The 19651-nt window shown below is 39.8% G+C and overlaps 2 protein-coding genes across 4 annotated transcripts in view; one reads left to right on the forward strand and one right to left on the reverse strand.

Moving 5' to 3' along the window:
- The window catches only part of triob (trio Rho guanine nucleotide exchange factor b), a 67112-nt gene extending 62039 nt beyond the window's left edge, over positions 1-5073 (reverse strand). Inside the window, exon 1 of one of the 2 annotated variants that reach the window (XM_037272780.1) lies at positions 4723-5052. In XM_037272780.1, the coding sequence (XP_037128675.1) occupies positions 4723-4792 (70 nt within the window). In that variant the 5' untranslated portion in view covers positions 4793-5052. Of the gene's footprint in view, positions 1-4722 lie in introns of both variants that reach the window. The other variant, XM_037272783.1, reaches the window with a different exon arrangement.
- Positions 5074-5929: 856 nt separating this feature from the next.
- The window catches only part of dnah5 (dynein, axonemal, heavy chain 5), a 56128-nt gene continuing 42406 nt past the window's right edge, over positions 5930-19651 (forward strand). The window contains exons 1-30 of one of the 2 annotated variants that reach the window (XM_037273088.1): positions 5930-6226; positions 11121-11255; positions 11389-11473; positions 11556-11719; positions 12009-12227; positions 12384-12521; positions 12636-12812; positions 12885-12998; positions 13109-13216; positions 13287-13409; positions 13499-13714; positions 13972-13998; positions 14134-14241; positions 14350-14435; positions 14564-14771; positions 14857-14970; positions 15037-15243; positions 15377-15457; positions 15718-15808; positions 16108-16253; positions 16611-16788; positions 17046-17288; positions 17455-17651; positions 17790-17883; positions 18015-18157; positions 18538-18614; positions 18697-18821; positions 18895-19130; positions 19228-19446; positions 19533-19595. In XM_037273088.1, coding sequence (XP_037128983.1) covers positions 6137-6226; positions 11121-11255; positions 11389-11473; positions 11556-11719; positions 12009-12227; positions 12384-12521; positions 12636-12812; positions 12885-12998; positions 13109-13216; positions 13287-13409; positions 13499-13714; positions 13972-13998; positions 14134-14241; positions 14350-14435; positions 14564-14771; positions 14857-14970; positions 15037-15243; positions 15377-15457; positions 15718-15808; positions 16108-16253; positions 16611-16788; positions 17046-17288; positions 17455-17651; positions 17790-17883; positions 18015-18157; positions 18538-18614; positions 18697-18821; positions 18895-19130; positions 19228-19446; positions 19533-19595 — 4212 coding nt within the window. In that variant the 5' untranslated portion in view covers positions 5930-6136. The remainder of the gene's footprint in view (positions 6227-11120; positions 11256-11388; positions 11474-11555; positions 11720-12008; positions 12228-12383; positions 12522-12635; positions 12813-12884; positions 12999-13108; positions 13217-13286; positions 13410-13498; positions 13715-13971; positions 13999-14133; positions 14242-14349; positions 14436-14563; positions 14772-14856; positions 14971-15036; positions 15244-15376; positions 15458-15717; positions 15809-16107; positions 16254-16610; positions 16789-17045; positions 17289-17454; positions 17652-17789; positions 17884-18014; positions 18158-18537; positions 18615-18696; positions 18822-18894; positions 19131-19227; positions 19447-19532; positions 19596-19651) is intronic. The other variant, XM_037273089.1, reaches the window with a different exon arrangement.

Genomic DNA, 19651 nt, shown 5'->3' on the forward strand with positions numbered 1-19651 from the left:
TTGTATACTTAAGTGCATTTTGTTGTTTTTTTGTGATGGGAGCCACCGGTTAACTGAGGCTCTTTCTTATCACATGGGGAATTTGCAGGAGACACGGGCCCGCCCACATCCTATTTTTATGACCCCCTACCACATCCTCCTGTGCCTCACTCAGACATCATCCCTCCACCCCCCCCCTCTACCTTACTTCCACGTCCCAAGGCGATGGAGGTGGGATGTAGTGATTTATACCTCTGTGCTAGTGCCTTCATTGTGTAATTGGTACTGAAGCTATCCTGATACATTCGGCATCTTAGAGCGGATACAAATAGATCACCTCCATATTGTCATTCACGAATATTAGCATATAAATAAATATAAATGCCAGCTTCATCTTTAGGATACAATGAGCATGTGAAAATATTTCACCAAACATTAGAACTGCAGCAGCAAGGGCACAGACAAAATATGCAAGTCTTTCCTCAAATGGAGAAATGTATAATTTTTTCGAAGCCTGGCTACAATGTCTTACAACACAGTACAGTCCGAGACACGATGAGATCGGTCCGTTCGTTGAAGAAAAACACATGGGCAGGGATCTCGGTAATACAACATCTTGTTGTATGTAGTATGCTCAACAAATGAATGAAAAAAAAGTTTACACACTAGGAAATCCAAAGCCCCAAAATAACTTCTTCAGCAGACTGTTGCGGTGCTTTTATATTTGTCCTAGTTAGTAATTGAGAGATGGCCACACATGACATTGTGGTGAATACAGACTATTTAAAAAAAAAAAGATAAAAATAAAGCGACTCTGTCTTCCTCAAAACCTCTTTCTTGTTAGGTTGTAAGAAAGCCGACATGTACACAAGGGTCAGCTATTTTGCAACACAGCCTATGTCGATCTGTGCTTTGGTCTTCAACTGTGACCAACTGCCAATTAGACTGCCCCTTGATATAACCAAAGGAGTTCAGCCTCAACACGGAGTCGACTTTTTCAAGGCGTGGTCCAACCAAACTTGAACTCTGTAATTTGATGGATGAAGGAGGCTTGTTTACCCTTCAAGTATGCCTATCCCTTTTTTTATCTGTCCTTTCCTAGATTCACTATACTGAAGTCTACTTCCGTATGAAAAGCATCGTTTTATTTTATTCTCACTGTAAGGTCATTAAAACAGTTCTGAATACAGCAAGAGGTGCACAGAAGATCCTTACGGTTCGATGTATAAATTATTCCCTTGATGTTGAAAATTATTCAACACTACAGGCTGGCATGAGAAACCCTGTCTGCAATGTATTGTGTCTGGTGGACAAAAAAAAAAAAGGTCTGATATTGTCAAAAGCAAGTTTCCTTGTAAGTTAATGGCCACTGTCCTGTGGCAAGTCAAGTTAGGCCTTAATGAGGATACATATAGCTTAAAATGGTCTGACAATCGGACATCTTATTGAAGTGTGCATCCAGTAGCTTCTACGCCAATTGAATTTCACAGTGTACTTTTGTTCAATAATGCCAGGGCACACACCCAGTAACTTCATTATATGTTACTCAAGAGAACATTAAATCAGATAATATTGTAAAAATGTGCAATATTTCGTAGTTATTTTTAGCAGTACTTTGAGACTCGCTCCATAGAGCTACAACAAATTTGATAGAAGTCAATGGAAACATGTAATCGAGCATCTGATTGTTTTAAATTGACAGGTCGCGGATGAAGGTGAACTTAAAATCTAAAGACTACAGTATCTAGGAGTTATGGAATCACACTTCACAGTAAAGTCCATCTGTCTATTTTTAAATACATATAGTGTGCAATTTCTTTTTTTTTTTTAAACTACTCTCTGGCACTCAATAGCAAGTATTTTTCACTAAGTTCCACTGGTTAGACAAGGACGAAAAGCTTTAATGTCACCTTCACTGACTGAAAAAGAGCATCAAAGTGCAGAAAGGTTTCCAGAAAAAATAAAACACACTTTAACAAATTAGGGCCTTGGGATCATACTAATTGGGCTCAATTAGGATGACCAGTAGTGTGCCAAGATTTCTGCATGCAACAGGCTGGCAATCAGTAGGTTGCATGGTGGACAAATGAAAAGAAGTGGGATTGACAATAAAAATAAAAATAAATAAAAAAAAATCTGTAATGGCATCATTGTTGAATTGACATTCGGTATAGAGGCATAAATAAAACAAAAACAATGACATTGATCATTTATCTCTCCCCCAGAAAGCAAAACAGTGCTTGGCCACAACTGTTAGTAGAGGTAGAGAGCACTTTGCAAATTGATAGATTTAGAATACTGACTGAAAAGATCAATATTATGTTTGCATGGACGAATGAAGAGTGTTAGGTTACACAATAGAGCAATAGTGAAATTAAGAGCATATTAAGGGATTTGAATGAATGTATGAATGAATGAAACAAAATGAGTAGGAACAACCCAACAGTTGTTTTCATTAGTTAATTGCTATTCTTCCCTTTGCATTCAATGTTATTCTTTTTTAGAGCAAAAACAAATGTTTTTCAATATATTTTCTTCATAATGGTGTTGTTTCCAGAGGCCAAACTCATTTATTTCTCCATCATGAATAGTGTATGAGCTGCCTTTGCTGCCATTTCAACATTCAAATAACCCAACTTAACTGTGAGCCATCTTCATTGTCTGATGCAGAACAGCCTAGCTATTGGAAATTAGCATTCTGGCGTATGTTCTTAGGAAGACCGTACTTGGGATATTTGAGAGACCGTACGCTGTGTTCTTCATAATGAGAAACATCCACCATGCGCTTGAAAGTATCTTGATTGTGATTGGTTAATCAGGATCCAAGTTTAAACAGAACCCCAGCAGTGCTTACATCATCTAAATTCTGCATATTTATTTGTTTAGAAACACAAATTCGTGAAGAGAGCATGCCGAGGCATCCACTGCTCTGCATTGCATAGAAAAGGAGACAGTGATTGAAGTATTAATCGAACGATGTAGTGGGTAACTACCATAATAATCACGTGACGCAACAAATTGATCATGAAAATGTGGCCAACACGTTCAATTATTGATTTCTATCAATTTTATTAAGTCGCTGTTGCATCTCTGCAAAGAATACATTGAAAGGCACTCAAGAATACGATTGTAATGCACATATTTAATCAAAATGGATTGTCCGTCATTAAAATGCATCACATGTAATTTGGTGGATCTGTGTGAATGTCTGTTTGTGCAAGATGGTGAACAACAGACTCAAAGGCACCAGGTGTCAGAAAGAGAAACAGCTGAGTAAGGGGGGGGGGGGGGGGACAGCTGTTTCTTGTGGGGTGGATAAATGGTGCTCTTAGGGAGACAGCAAAACCAGAAAATGTACTTTTCAAAAAACTGCAACTGCATTTCATCTCCTTTTAATACCAGGGTCACATGGAGTTTAAAGGTTGAGAGGGAAAGTAAGACGAAATGATCTCTCTATGCAATATTGAACTATAAATTCACATGCAACAAAACATGATCCGCACAGTGCAAGCATATCCGCTCACCTGCCACTTCATTAGGAACACCTCTAGAATCCATTGAAATACAGGCCTATAAGGTATTATATGTCCTATGAGGTATTATATGTCACCACACCAGATACTGTACATACACAGCCCATTTAGAAGTTTTATTTTGACTTGTAAATGTTTTTTCAATTTGGGAAAAAAATCCGCGATGTAGTGAAGCCGCGATAAACGAAACGCAAAGTAGCGAGGGATTACTGTAGTGTCTCTCACTCCAACTAAGATTTTTCTACATATATTCACTGTTATTGAAATAGCTTCCTAGTGTGAACCACAAAATTGGGAACCAGTTATTTTGTTGAACAACAATGGTGCCTTGTGAAATGCAATGCATTATTATGGTTGCAGTTTATTATCGGGTATGGAGTTTACTAGTTTATAGCAGTGAAGAATGGGACTGCATCATTGTAAGAAGTGTTTATATTTTGGTTGCCTTGATGTGGAAAATCTTGTAATGTGATGCATAATACTGCACTGCTGCACTTAACAACAAAGTATTATTAAAAAGACAATAGTGCTGTAAAAGGTGTCTTGATGTCAGAGGCCTTTTGATACTGCTGTGGTATTTCCTCTAGGGTGCGCAGGTGTACCTAATATTGTGGCACAGCAAGTCTTAAGAATGATGCACATATTTAATAGGATGTCATGAAACGACACCATGCACGCATAAGTACAAATCTGTCGTAGCTCTCCTTTCCCAAGCACCATCACAACAACACTACAGTGGATGATGATGTCAGGCCACATAAAACGTGTTTACGTTTTGGATGCATTGTTACATTGAGCTTGACTATTCGTATTTGTTGTGACGACGATGCCATTATGTCAGAAAGGCCCCGTCCGATGCATTGTTTTTATCCCTACATGATTGTCCTATAGCGTGGAGTAATCATTCTGGCCCGGTCTTCGTCAAATATTGATTATAGTGTCCAGTTCGGATATAGGTGCAGTCATCCACGCCTGAGACCTTCAAGCGGGCCACGCAGCTCTTGATCACGCACATTTAATGTAGCCTGTCATTAATGCTGGCGATCCACAGCATGACAAGCCGGTTGAATCAAATCAGCCAATGGGTACACGCGCAGCCTCTTTTTCTAGTCATCGTGAGGCCACCGACACAGACTACCGGTGAGCACACCGACAGTCGTGCAATTACTCCCCCCCTGCATGGAAGCAGACTCGCCCCTTCCTGACTTACCGGATTTGAAAAACGCCGCTACGTCTGGAGCGTCCTTTGCAGCCTCATCCAGCCCCTCTGCTGCGCTCATGGCTGCGCTCTCTCGTGCACAAACCGCTCCTCAAAAAATCCACAAACCGGAGCGATTCGGTGTCGGCTCTTGTCACACGAGCAAGCTGGAACCTTTCATCGCAGCAGATCCGATCGTGGAATCGGCGCTCCCCTCATTAAGCCAAAGACCTCCTCCTCCATTTTGACAGAGAAGGGAGAAATCCTCACGACCGAGCGGCGGCGCTCCCGAGTTGAACGGAGAAAGAGAAAGGGAGGGGGTGATATTGTAGTGAGAGAAGGTTGAGGTTTAAAAAAAAAAAACAAAAAAACACAGGGTAGGAGGATTGGAAACGATTGGGGGTGGGATATCCTGGGATTCCGTTTCTGGAGAAGGTGGGGTTGGTGCATTGTGCACCACTTTGAATTTATCCCCCCCTCCCACGTCACTGCGGTGCTGATGCGGGCCGCGAGGGAGTGTCATTCTTGTAGCTTTTCACACCAGATGAAGCCCACATGATGAGCTCATTGACAGCTCTGCTCGTGTCCAACGTAGGCGTGTCAGGTCTTGAGTCACAAGGATGGCAGTTTATTCATTCATGTGGTCAAACATTTATGCAATCAGAAAATTAAGTGTCCGTGCTTATCTCTGCTGGCTTCGAGAAAGACGCTGCCACAGTATGAGGTCATTTGGTCCACCATTCTAATCGTGTACTACCCCTCCTTATAACTCTTCCTTGGCCCTCAGAGATGCGTTCCAATGCGCTGCTACCATCTAGAGGCGCTCCTTGATAACTTTTTTGAAATGCACTTCATTATCAGGAGGTTTCACCATCGGTTCATTTAAATGTATATATTGTATCATTTAAAACACTGACGTGGCCTGACGTGGAGAATTTCTGTACAGCATTTCCATAATTCAATTTTTACAGGTGTCCCTTTACATAGCATTGGTCATCTGTAAATTTTATTTAGAGTTGGCTTTATACCTCTCTGATCTTATTATTATTATTTATTATTATTATTATTTTATAATTATTATTATTGCGACGTGAAAGCATTATATGAATAAAGGGTATTGTATTGTATTGTATTGTATTGTACTGCATATCTCATTCAGATTTGATCGTTATTCATTTATTTGAATCCGTATAGACGTATTATATACATTTTGCATTAAGCACGCTCGATCCCCAATTTATAGTGGGAAACGCTACCTCCCCCATGGCCTGCGTTACCTTGGTAACCATATCAACAAAACGATGACAATTACACGGAGGTGCAGCGCAGCATAATTTCTTGCGTGATTTTGGAGAAACGTTCGTCAAATCAACACGTTTGTTGACGATTTCAATTGGAAACGATTAAAAGGAGGAATACATGAGGCATGTCGTCCACGTCTCGTCTCGTGAAAGTCAGCTACAGGAACAGAAGCAGCCAGCCAACTGGGCCCGTGGAGTCCCTCAAGGAACTGCAGGTAAGCACAGTAAAACCTTACGCAAAGGCCTCGGAATTAAAATGATCCCCATTGCAGTCTTTATTTCATAGTTGAGACGTGAAGAAAATCAAGGCTATGTGCACTGATCTTGGTTATGCACTGCAGAGATTACAAATGTGCACTGATCTTGGTTATGCACTGCGGAGATTACACATGTTTATTTAAACGCGCTTTTGAGTATGAAATATAATTACATACTGTTTTGTACATTAGTTCAATAAACTCAAGCATGCAGATTAGTCGATATTTAAAATGACTTTTCGTCATACATCTGGTTAGGAAGCTCCCCTGTTGGTGGTGACAAAAAAAGTGGACCAATCTGCTGTCCATCCCTGATTTAGAGATCATTAACCTAATGAACATGTTTTTGGAATTTGGGAGGAAGCCCTTGCTGGATGAGAAGATTCAAACCCCCAACCCTCAGAAGTGAGCTGAAAATGCTTACCACTCATCTTTTGTCCCACCCAAATCACCGTCCTCTAATGTAAAAATGACTTAAAGTCAAGTTGGCAGGAGTCGAGACGTCTGCTCCGTTTTCCTATGAGACCTTTGGTAATTGTTTTGAGAATCACTGCACCGCTTCACTTTGGCCTCCGAGCAGTGATTACAAAAGGTTCCTGGATGCACTGTGATTGTCAGTCCAATAGATGGCAGCATGTTTCCACTACAGCTGTTGCCATATAACCCAATAGGAGGAATGGATATTGACGTTTCCAAACAAGAACCGACACAATATGACCAACCTGGGATTTATTTGACTCAATCAACTCATCTCACATTTAGGAAACCTGCATGCTTTCAAGTTTTTCAAAGTTCTTAATGCTGTCATTCATGTTGGGATGACTGAGAATAGGGAATAAGTCCTTTCATCCAATATCAGACCACTGACCTGATCTTAAAATATCTGCCTAAGGTGTCATATTTATACATTACAGTGTTCATCAGTTTCATTATGTCTTAGTTCTGTCATGTTGAAATAGTTTCCTTTGTGAGTTATTTAACGTCAGCGACAATAAGACATACAATCAGGTCCATCAATATTGTCACTTTTTTTTGTTCTAAACATCAGCTGAATGGGTTTAAAATGAAACATACTAGATGCGCTTTACCTGCAGACTCAGGTCTAATTTGAGGGTATCCATCCATTATCCGAACAGCTTATTCTCCCTAGGGCCGCGGGTGTGCTGGAGCCTATCCGAGCTGTCTTTTACATCTGGATCAGGTGAACGGTGTAGGAATTACAAATATTTATATAGTCCTTCCACTTTTTAAAGGATAAAAACTAATAGGACAGTTTAAAAATCAGTAAATGAAATGTCACTCTTACGATGAGTTCTGAAGTATTCCTGGTGTGCTTACTGTGTTTAAATAAATCAGACAAGCAAAATGTTCAAACCTCTTCTCGATATGATGATGTATTGTAACTACAGGATTGAAACCGACAGTAAAAAACATATGCTACTGTCAATTGTCTTTAATAAAGGCACGTTTTAAACCCGTTTTTGAAAAGCAGCACAGTACATAGTGCAGGTGTACCTAATATTGTGGCCAGTAAGTATACTATACCATATTGTGAACCCTCCCCACATACACCCATTTAATATCTCACTGTATTAGTGTGAGAACCTTAGAGAGAAGCCTCTCTTGCTCCCTCTGTGTATTTCTATCTTCCTCGCTTTCCCTTAGATTTCACCACAACATGTATAATTCAGTCAGTCTCCTGTTTCACGGCGACTCACAAGCTGACGGTTCGATATAGAAAATCATTCATGGTGCATTGAATAATTGATTAAATAACTGCTTTTAAATGCAAAGTTTGGCGATGTTTTTTTTTTTTTTTTTAAATAGAACACCATCAGTCGAATCTATGTGAAGAGTTGTGCCACACATCTGCTGGATGTTGCAATGAAAGCAAAATATTAATTAGTGGGAAGTGTGTGTGCGTGTGTGTGCGTATGTGTGAGTGTTATTGTATGAATATGTGTGCATGTATGTGGATTTTTTCAAGGCACTTTTTATCCAATTTAATTTCCATTTACATGACTAAAAACAATTTCCCACAAGTAGAGTCGGGAAGAATTGGCAAAACCTGATGTAGGGTCACGGTACATTCTCACTGATTTAATAGATGTTGCAGAAATTGTCATTACAGTCCTATGGCGTATTATGATAGAAAAGCACACACAATTCTTGCATTTGTTAATCCATTAACATTGGAATGGCAAAGAGAGCAAGCCATTTTTTATCTCTTCAAATGGGTCACTAATTTGTAAGGAAATAATAATAATAATAACAACCAACATGGGTAGACCAAGAGCCTTTAAATTGCGAAAAGAATGTCCAAAGATATTTTTTGCATTATTTGCTGATAGACATTTGTACTTTGTCTCCAAAGCTTTTCTGGATGGTTGCCCAGGGCAATTCAAACATATATTTGGCTCTTCGCCAGAGGGGAAAATATAAGAAATATTCCCCACGCATGCCACTCTCTGTTTTAACTCCACATTGGCAAAGTGGTGAACAGGGAGCACGCACCATCACTGCCCATAGATTTCTGAAATTACTTTTTTTTCCAGCATGAACGCCAGACAATCCATTTTCAGGCACCATCCAGAATAATCTGTGTCAAATTTGAGGAAATTATGGCCTATTTTACTGCCACTTGTTTGAGCCCTATTAATAATAGTATCACTTTGTTACCATCCAGTGTTAGTGCATACAATAATGAAGGTCTCTTACGGTGGGGAGCTTGATTAGCCTTCATCTCCACCCCCACAGCTCCGCATTCCTCCCCCTTTCCTTCCTGTTCTGATGAGTTAGATGGGTAAGGTGAGAGTAGGGCCATGATCATTACCTGGTCGACACCCGGTCATCCTACACCGCATTATCCCGTTAGCGGTTTTCGTTTTCGGAGCAACATAATTTCAGGCTCATAACCATTCTCACATTGCAAATAAGATAGCTGATTGCTCCCATAGCTGCTTGTTCCGTCTTGTCTTTGTTGGCTGCTCTAATTCTCTGATGTCATGAAAAACGATGCCAATTAAAAGGGTGGACTGACTTGAAAAGAAATGTCAGTGTGAAAGGGCAACAATGATGCTGCATTCAGAATATCAAAATGAGGTAAGGTGACCCAAGTGCTCTGAAGTTTCAGACCGCTTGGCTTCTTAGGTCAAATGCAATCATTTGGTAAAATGAAGCTGGTCGTAAAGGAGAGTGATATACTGTACGGAACTCTACATGGAGTCTTTTGCTTGATGTAAGGAAATGTAGGTGACTCATGTCTCATATTTTTGCATTATTGTATTTTTTTGTATTACAAGCACAATGCTACGTTACATACTACAAACACACAAGAATGTAATTAGGTACATCGCGTGGGAAATTGGCATTTTATTGCTTGTATACAAATTGTTGGGTCTTTGGAGTGCCTAACCTCCCATCAAGTGTGAAATTAAACAATTCAGCATTTCTTTACGCCCATACATCTAATTTTACATGATTAGAGTTAGAACATTGTATCTATACTGTCCACAACATCTTAAGCGCCAAGTTGTGTGGATGTGAAAATTGCAGTTCCTCTTTCATCTTGTAAGTTAAGAAGGCAGTATTAAGATACAAAGGTTACTGAGAAGCAGGTGAGGTAGAGAGGTGATGTGTCATGTTTGGGAAACAGCTCTGGAAACACAGTGTTTCCAAGGTCATTCAGGTAAGAAAATAATTGTCATTTTAGGGCTAGGCAAAACTAGCTGCAAAATAATGTTTCCAGTTTGTAATAATGTCTTTGGCGATATGTTCTGTTCCCTGTGGATTTCTCTTAATCTTTTACTGGTTGTTTGGCAGGCTACTGAAAAATTAAATATCTTTAATATTTTTTATTGTTGGGATTTTACAGCTTTAGAGAGACAAGAAAAGTACAGTAGTAATGTTTTAAAATTAGTTGCAAAAAATCTGCAAGTCAATAGGTATCATAATCATTTGACCAGCTAGAATTTAATATAAAACCCATTTTATTCCTGGATTCCACCTTGAATTCACCAAACTGCAGGGATTGAAATTATCTTGATGTTCAGGATCAAAATGATCACCATCCTACTAAAAAATGCACGAGTGCTGTAACCCTTTACTGTTGATTCATTTATCTTTTTTGTTCATGTTTTCATCATGAATGGGTTTGTTTCTGGGCTTGTTGGAGAACAAATTCCAGGTTTTAAAAACTGAAGACCCGCAGTGGCTCGACTACTGTTTTAATTATCACTCAGGTCTCTTATTCCCATCTGTGGACATCATTAAGTGTACTTAGAGTTATTTCTGAGAAAAAGAACAAAGAAGCTGGAGGAAGGTTTAGGTGAAAACCAGTTGCAAGAGACTAATTAAATGTATTGGTGTATAAACATGATCGATTTTTGACCCGGCCAATCAGTGTCCTGTCTTATTGAAGAGGTGGGGTCAGTGGGGTGTGAAGCACTATGCCTGGGGCAAGCACATGTGGACGATGCACCCTGAGAAACAATCGTTGATGGGGGTGTTGGGGTAGAGTGAGGGTGGGGTGAGGGAGGTTATGCAGACCGAAGATTCTGCCTGTTGATATCCGTTGTATGGTATGGTGGATACCTTGTGTTATCAGTAGTCTAGCTGTGTGACTAAAATATTTTATAAAAAAGGAATATCCATATAGCAGCCCTGTACACAACAACAAAAAAACAGGATACAAATCTACAAAATGTGTAAATAGTTATTAACCATTTTGGGTAGCGACTGACCCTAATATTGTGAAGCCTTGAGCTAGAATAAGAAATGTCAAAATTCCTATGTCTCTAGCGTGCGTTATCTTCATCGTGATATTCATATTTTGTCTGCATCTGTTATTCAGCAAAAGTTAAAGGAGGAGCGTGAAGCCAAGCGTGCCCAGCTTGATGGAAGACATGACTATGTGCTCAGTATCGTGGCTTCATGCCTGGGACTGGAGAAAGCTGATGTCGAAGACGCTATATTGGAGGGAGATCAGGTGTGATTTGGAACAAATATCACTGCTTGTATTATATGAATTTTCTAATCAGTTCAGTATGGTCTAAATAATCTGAAACTCATTTTAGGATAGGTGTGTATTGTAGTCAAAAAACATTTTTTTTTCCTTTTAGCTTGATCGCATGGAACAGTTTTTTGTGGCTGAGGGGCTTCTACACCTCATGTTTTACTATCAAGAGAGTGGTTCAGTGGATGGAGGTACGTCTTATAATTAATGATACTTGAATTTCAGTCTTTATACCTAAGGTTCTTTTATAATAAGTCCATTTGAAAATTGCAGGGACATCATCCTCATCATCACTGCAACTGCCTCAGCCACCTAGTCAAAACAAAAAGCATAAAGTGTTTGTGACTGATGGAAAGGATATGGCCCTGACCGGAGTCTGTGTCTTCTTCACCAGAGCCAACGCCTCCAAGGCGATCACTTCTGAAAACATACACAGAGTGAGAAAATTAGCAGCAGTTACAGAAAATAATGAATTATACATAGTTTGTGGTCTTCAATTATTTATTCTTTCCATGGGAAGCATTTTCATCTGTCATCTATTTCTGTGATAAAAGGCTCCATTTAATTTGATAGGTTCTTCTGGAAGTTTGGAACAAATGGCATTTGTTAGAAGTTTGTTTGAGTCACAAGTGTACATATATACACAACACCTCTCAATATGATGCGGTACAAGTATAGTACACCAAGCTACAACCACAGAATGTGCATTTAATTTTTTTTCCCCAGGATGTCAATTTCAATATGTTGGACACCTCAGAGGGGGGTCTGTTAAAAAGTGTGGAACAGCTGCTCTCTGTGGTTTTTATACCAACACTGACAAAGATGAACCATGGCTGGGGAGAGCTGGCCAGTCCACAGGCCCAAGCAGTTAAACAGGACTTCATATCGTCACTGGAAAACTTTGTGTCTGTGTTGGCGGGGGCACAGGAGAGTCTACAAGAAAAGGTCAGCTACATGTTTAATAAAGCCCAATTTAATAACAATGTAACATTAAATTCAAAGTCTGTTGGTGATCACTATCTAAATGAGATTTTAATTGCTATACATAATTTATTTTAGGATTTTGTTACCATTTATTGAATTTTTTCATTCTATGTCCAGGTTACTTTGAAAGAATGCGATACATTTGACGTGCGGATCCTAAAAGGCCCGTCGGACTACATGGCGGCAGCCAACAACACTGAGACTATAGAAAAGATAGAAGGGTGCATGAAAGTCTGGATTAAGCAGATCGAACAGGTAAGAATGCTATAAACTACCTTGATGTTATTCACCCCAGAAATTATTAAATGTACAAGACTTGGATTGTAAATTTTGCATTTGCTAAGTTGCAGCACAAATCATGTGCTTTAGGTTTTAGCTGAGAGCGACCAGCTGAGAAAAGAAGCCGAAGACCTTGGCCCACGGGCCGAGCTGGACCACTGGAAGAAGCGAATGTCTCGCTTCAACTACCTTCTGGATCAGCTCAAGAGCCCTGATGTGAAGGCGGTATTAGGTGTGCTCTTGATGGCAAAATCTAAAATCATCAAGGTAAGGAAAAAAAATCGCACACAATGACACAATCATACCTTTGTAAGATTAATGATCATTCGCTCTGCCTAGTTGTGGCGGGAACTGGACGCCAGGATCACCGAGTCAGCCAACGAAGCCAAAGATAACGTCAAATATCTCTACAGCTTGGAGAAGTTTTGCGATCCTCTTTACAATAGTGACCCTGTATGGAAAATAGTTGATCCACTTCAACAATGACAAATTTATTTACGGTCTTACTCAGTTTTGCAGGCATTGGCAAAATGATACCATTTTGTATTTCTGCTTGAAAACAGGTTTCAATGGTGGATGCCATACCAGGTCTTATCAACGCTATCAGAATGATTCACAGAATCTCTCACTACTACAATACATCTGAAAAGATTACATCACTTTTTGTCAAGGTAACATATGCCCATTTTATATAGCATCTACTTTTGTTAATTTGTTTGTTTGTTTGTTTGTTTTTAATAGGTAACAAACCAGATGATAACAGCCTGCAAAGGGTACATCACTAACAATGGTGAAAATTCAATTTGGGACCAGCCACAACGGATTGTAGAGGAGAAAATCAGAGCAGCCATCCACCTAAATGAGGTAGCGAGCTCAGTCTTGTTTTCGCTCAAAGAAAGGTTTCCTTGAGCAAAATGTTTGATGCTGATAACTTACGTGTTGTGTGTTTTCAGGAGTACCAGCGTTGTTTCCATAAGACCAAAGCAAAGCTTGAACAGACTCCCACAGAGAGACAGTTTGACTTCAGTGAGATGTACATTTTTGGAAAATTTGACACATTCCAGCGACGACTCAATAAGATCCTGGAAATGTTGGCCACCATTTCTACCTATTCGGCCCTTCAGGATGCAAAAATAGAGGGACTTGAGACGGTGGCAACCAGGTTTCAAGTAAGATCTAAGATTGCTATGTCAGTGCCAGGCAAACTGTCAACTATGTACAAGATATTTAATTATGTAACAAGCATGCAGATAGGGTTGCAAAGTCAAAACAAATACAGTACTGAATGCAAGTCAAGGTTCCTTAAGTACAGCGCTAACAAATTCAGCATGGTTGTGTTGTGTTTTTGTGCTGGTCTTGCATTTACACTTTGCTCCATAATAACCTGAAATTTTTGTTTATGTCTTTGCTGTCATGAATGATCAAGACTACAGAAATGCAGGCAAAATGGGAGGTAATGCATTATTTGTATCTTCTTCAAAATGATTCAAATTCAATATTAGACTAGTCACAATTTGATTGTAGCAGAACAATAACATTGATTTTTATGGGCCTGATTGTTTTTTCAATTTCATTGTTGTTTTGGCAGATAATAATGCTGAACATGAAGACAAAACATTATAGCTTCCTTGACCAAAGAAGAACTGACTTTGATGTGGACTATGAGGAATTCTGCAAAAGTACGACTGAACTTCATGTATGTTGGATTTCACCATCCAGTCAGTTATTTTGAGTAGTTGGACTAATGAGAGTTATAACCTGAAACTGCAACATTTTTATATATTTTTTCCCCTGGTTTATTTAGGAGCAACTGATGAATTTCATGGATTGCACCTTCAACAAAATTCAAAATACAGAACAAGCTCTTGACATGCTTAAAAAATTTCAAAGGTAGTCCACTGTTTATGTCTGTTCCCTTTTGCTATTACACACTTTATGAGTAAGTAAACAAATAAAGATACTGAAACACTCGGGACATGAATTTGACCTCGTGAATCAATTTTCTGTGAATTTAATAGACTGGGTATCCCCAACCTCGGCATTGATGAGAAGTACCAGCATATTCTCAAGAGTTATGGCCGCGACATTGAAATGGTGTCCAATCTCTTCATGAAGCAAAAACAAGACCCCCCAATTGGCCGAAACTTGCCCCCAGTCTCTGGCCGGATCATGTGGGCTCGCCAGCTGTACAGCAGAATTCAGGGTCCCATGGATCTTTTTCAACAGGTTTATTTATCGTCATCATAATCATCACTGTCTTGACATATTAACATGTTTCAAATTTATCTGTCCTTGTTTGATATCTGGATAGCACACGGGCGTTCTTTCCACACCTGAGGCTAAGAAGATCATCCGGAATTACAACAGGATAGCAGCAGTTCTGCTTGAGTATGAAATACTTCACCATCAAAGATGGATGAAAACGGTAAAGAATAGAGGAAATACGGGCGAGGGGAAAATGTCCACACTACATCATGCCTATTTTATCCAGGTTGAGGATGCCAGGCCTGGCCTACAGGCATCTTTGCTGGTCCGGTCAAAAGAGACAGGAGAACTGTTTGTGAACTTTGACCCGGAGATTATGAAGCAAATCAGAGAGGCAAACTGCATGAGGAGAAACAATTTTGAGGTCCCACTCTTTGCTGCCCTGCTGCAACAAAAACAGGACACCCTCAAAATGAACTTTAACAATTTACAGGTTGCTATTAGATCTCACTTAATCACATTGAAAATTATCTTGTAAGATGAAAATGTGTGCCAAGCTTGCAAAACATTAGTATGGCAATGTCTGTGAGTCAATTCACATATGATGCTTACCTTTGCTATTTCAGTTCATGTTGAGTGAGAATGCTAGAGTTCGTGGAAAAATTCAGAGTGCTTTTGAACAACTGGCAATGCCACATGTAACTAAGGTAAGGATTTGCATGGTTATGTGTGTGTGTGTGTCTGTGTGTATGTGTTTCCAGTGTGTCCTCACCAGAAGTAGATATATTTAGAACAGGCTGCCAGCCTCCATATGTGGTCCTTGGGAACGAACTGGTGCCTGCGGGCACCACGTTCGTGACCCCTACAGTACAGCATAAGACAAAGATAATTGGGATTGTCTGGTGGCATGCAGTACAGTCTATGACACAACTACAGTGTGTAAAATAATTTTTCATGAACTTGACAGGTAGATGAGGCAATACAGCCAGGGTTGACATCCCTCAACTGGACATCAATGAACACAGACAAATACCTCAGTACCGTTTACAAATCCTTGGGTAAGTTCAGATAAATCCAGTAAGATCAGTTTCTCACAAGTTACTTTGCAACCCAGCATGGGCTCCATCTGATGAAATTAGGTTAAAATTCTACACTATTCTTTTTCATACTGTCATTCATAATTAATATACAGCCTCACTCTTCACTATCTACCATATTCCTTTGACTATCTTTTTATGTGTCTGGTTGCTGCTGCTCCTCCTCTAGTCACTGTACATTATTTCCATCGTGTCATTCACCGCTGATCATCATTTTTACACTCGTTTCTGACTGCTTCTTGCTGCCTTTTCTCCTCCAGAGAATCTGGATCTGTTGATGGACAGAGTGAATGACCTGGCAGAGTTCAGGATAGATGCAGTGTTGCAGGAGATGAGCACATGCACATTGTGCATTCTCCCAGAAGATGAACCTGTTACCTGTGAAGACTTTGTTAAGACCACCAGGGTAAATGCATACGTTGTGTTAAATAAAATAAACGGAAGCGAGTTGGCTGTATAATGAAATAGCCAATACATTCACCGTATCATCAGCATGTGCTGAAACCTCTTCAGAAATACCAAACTGTACCATTATTAAAACATTAAAAACGGAAAATTTCTTATAATTTAAAACATTAATGATACATTGAGCTTATACTTTTGAAACCGTTCTTTTTGCTGTGAATTATATTAAAAGAACCAAGAGCTGAACGAAATAATGGGGTAATGAACCCATCCCGCTGAATCCATCATATCCTTATGGAATTATTGTTGGGCTGGAATTCTCTAGGCCTCCTTGTGCATTGACTGTTTGTGTGTATAGGACTTGTGTATTAGGCAAGCCCAGAGTCTACACACCAAGAGCCTTCAGGTGGAGGAAGCAGCTAATGAACTGATCAACATGCTGCTGGAGTTTGACCACAATCAAAGAGAGGAGGGTGAAAAGTTAGAAGAAGAAATCTGCCCTCAGAGGAAAACAGAAGACAGTCTCGACAGGGAAGGTATTACCACTCCGTTCAGGGAAAAATCAGAATTCAAAATGTTATCGCATTCAGTGCAACATATTTGAGGTACCTAAAAGTTTTGGCTTTGTTAGCAAGTCCTTGTATAGCTTTTACTAGTATTGTCCATGACTGCAAATGAGTCATCGCTTCACTGGGACAACTTTATTATGAGCCTTTTGTCCTTATACAACATATATTAAGAAACCTATAACATCATTTTGCGCAACTGCTGACCCTGTCCAACAAATGTTGAGGGCCGTCAGAAGCCCGTCTCTCCTCCAGACACATCTTACTACCCCCCGCCAGTGTTGGTCCGTCTTCCCCCTTGGTAAGAAGGAGGAGGAAGAGAGACCTGATGCAAGTGATGGAGTTGGAGGCGCAGGAGCTGCTGTCATATTTCAACCACCGCAATGCAGATGCTTTGCTCAAACTGACAAGGAACACCTTGGAGACATTACGCAAGCATATCCAGACCTCCCCACTTGCACATTTCATGGGTGGGTTTTTGCTTTTTATTTTATTTATTATATTATAACAATCTACATTGATTAGTTTATGATGAGCTTTTTTTTTTTCTTTCTTCAGCCTTGTAATGACCTAAAAAATGTCACTTTTTGATGCGTACAATTTCCTAATCAAGAAACCACATCACTTGTCCTTTAGGTGAGAATGATTCACCCAGACGTGGGAGGAGCAACGGCCAGCAGGCAATCTTCAGAGTCAATGCAACGCTTTCGATCCCAAATATTGCCATCATTCCTACTCTGGAGGACATACAGCAAGCACTGAATAGGGCGGTCGAGTGCGTGGTCAGTGTTAGCAAAGGCGTTGGCCAGTGGAACAAAGAAAGGATCTCAAAGGTGTGTGATCTTTTACAATACAGTTTGCAACAAAGCAAGGGTAGCCTATTTTGTTTAACAACTCAGATGAAACAAATGATCAAACACTCCACATCTTGATCAAGACGTGGTAAAATGGAATGTTTGGTTCTTTCGCAGAGAAAAATGAATGAAAAGCGAATAGCAGCATTGAAGCCAGAAAGTTCTGAAAGCGAGTCAGAAGATGGAACAACAACGTACCGGAGCCTTGCGGGTGCAGTAAATCCTTCACATTGTTCATTGTTCTTTTTGTGTGGCTAAAAACAATAATCAGTACTGAATGTACAATCGTGTCTTCAACAATTTTAGCAATATTATGACAGATTTTAACTCCATACCTTTTAGATGGCAGCGCCTCGGACATATCAGCGTATGTGAGCCAAGCCATTCCCATCCAAGCCAAAAACTACTACAAGAATGTTTCTGAGAACAAGGAGATTGCGAAACTGGTTTCTGTCCTTGGCACATCCATCATCTCTAACAGAAAGGTAATTGTAAGATATTGGTGTAAATATATTCAATTGAATCGAGGTCCTGAGCACTTAGATGTTTTCCCAATTCCTTGTCATGCTATCAATGTTTTATCACTATAAAGGCGAAAAAATGACAAATTATATTTCTGTAGTGCTTTGATAGCCTGTGTAACATTATATTCAAGTGTTCATGACTGGTGCACGAGCACACAGAACTGAGTTGCGCCTCATCAGTCCAGCATCTCTTACACACCTGCTTGTTTGTGGTCTGATTCTGTACGTGCGAAACACAATTTTTTTTAAATTGAATTTCCTCACGAGGGACCATAAAAATGATAACGAGTAATCTAATTCATTATGTGGATTGATTTCAATGTCCATGCTTGGTTGTGTAGGAGGTGATGCAAGCTCTAGATCGTTTCAGCAGTTATCATCACATTTGGAGAAAGGATCGCGGCGAAGCCATGCAAAAGTATGACTGTCGGAAACAATACATTTTACTCAGGTGAAGTACTTCATAATTACATTGTAGGGTTGTTGCTTTTTCCCCCCAGATTCCTTCAAGGTAGTCCGTTGCTGTCAGAATTTGAGAGCCAGATTCTTTACTATCGAGACCTGCACCTGGAAATCAATTCTGAGCCTGAATGCATCACTGTTGGGGCGCTGGCTCTATTTACAGGTTACATTACAATAACTTTCACAGAATGCAAGTCAACCAATATAATGATACGTTTTGTTTTCTTTTCAACAAGTGGATCTGAAGCAGTCTCTCACCGCTGAAACTAAAAACTGGATGGTGGACTACGGGCTGTACTGTAACAAGAACTATCGTTCCGAGATGGACCAGATCTTCAATTTCATTGATGAAGCAGGAAAGAAACTGAATCGGCAGATTAAAGACCTGGATGATATTCGTATTGCTATGGCAGCATTCAAGGAGATTAGAGAAAGCCAAATAGCCATTGACTTTCAAGTCGGTCCGATTGAGGCAAGTCATACTCCAGCTGAAAATTATTCCACAAACATGACTGAGTCATATTGTTTACTCTCCATAAAAAGACAACTCCTCTTGTTGTGTATTATAGGAGTCTTATGCCATGCTTCACAAGTATGAGCTCTCAGTAGCTAAAGAAGAAGCAGACAAAGTGGACACACTTCGCTACATGTGGGAGAAGTTGTTGTTGCGGAGTACAGAAGTGCAGAATGAATTGATTGCATTACAGCCAAAATTCAGAAGTGAACTATTCACTAACGTGCAGATTTTCATGGAGGACTGTCAACAGTTTTACGTGGACTATAACAAGGTAGAGCAACATAAAGTACATGCAAATACTATTAAAAATTATTCTGTACAGATATTTGGATATGCACCTTTTCCCCCATGCGCCAGGATGGTCCAATGGTGGTGGGGTTAGCTCCTCAGGATGCCAGTGATAGACTTATCATGTACCAGGTACAACATATGACATTTTCCATATGAAATACAAATCATAGTTAATGGACATTGAT

This window comes from Syngnathus acus, chromosome 16 (genome assembly GCF_901709675.1).
Source record: "Syngnathus acus chromosome 16, fSynAcu1.2, whole genome shotgun sequence".
In the NCBI taxonomy this organism is placed as follows: Eukaryota; Metazoa; Chordata; class Actinopteri; order Syngnathiformes; family Syngnathidae; genus Syngnathus; species Syngnathus acus.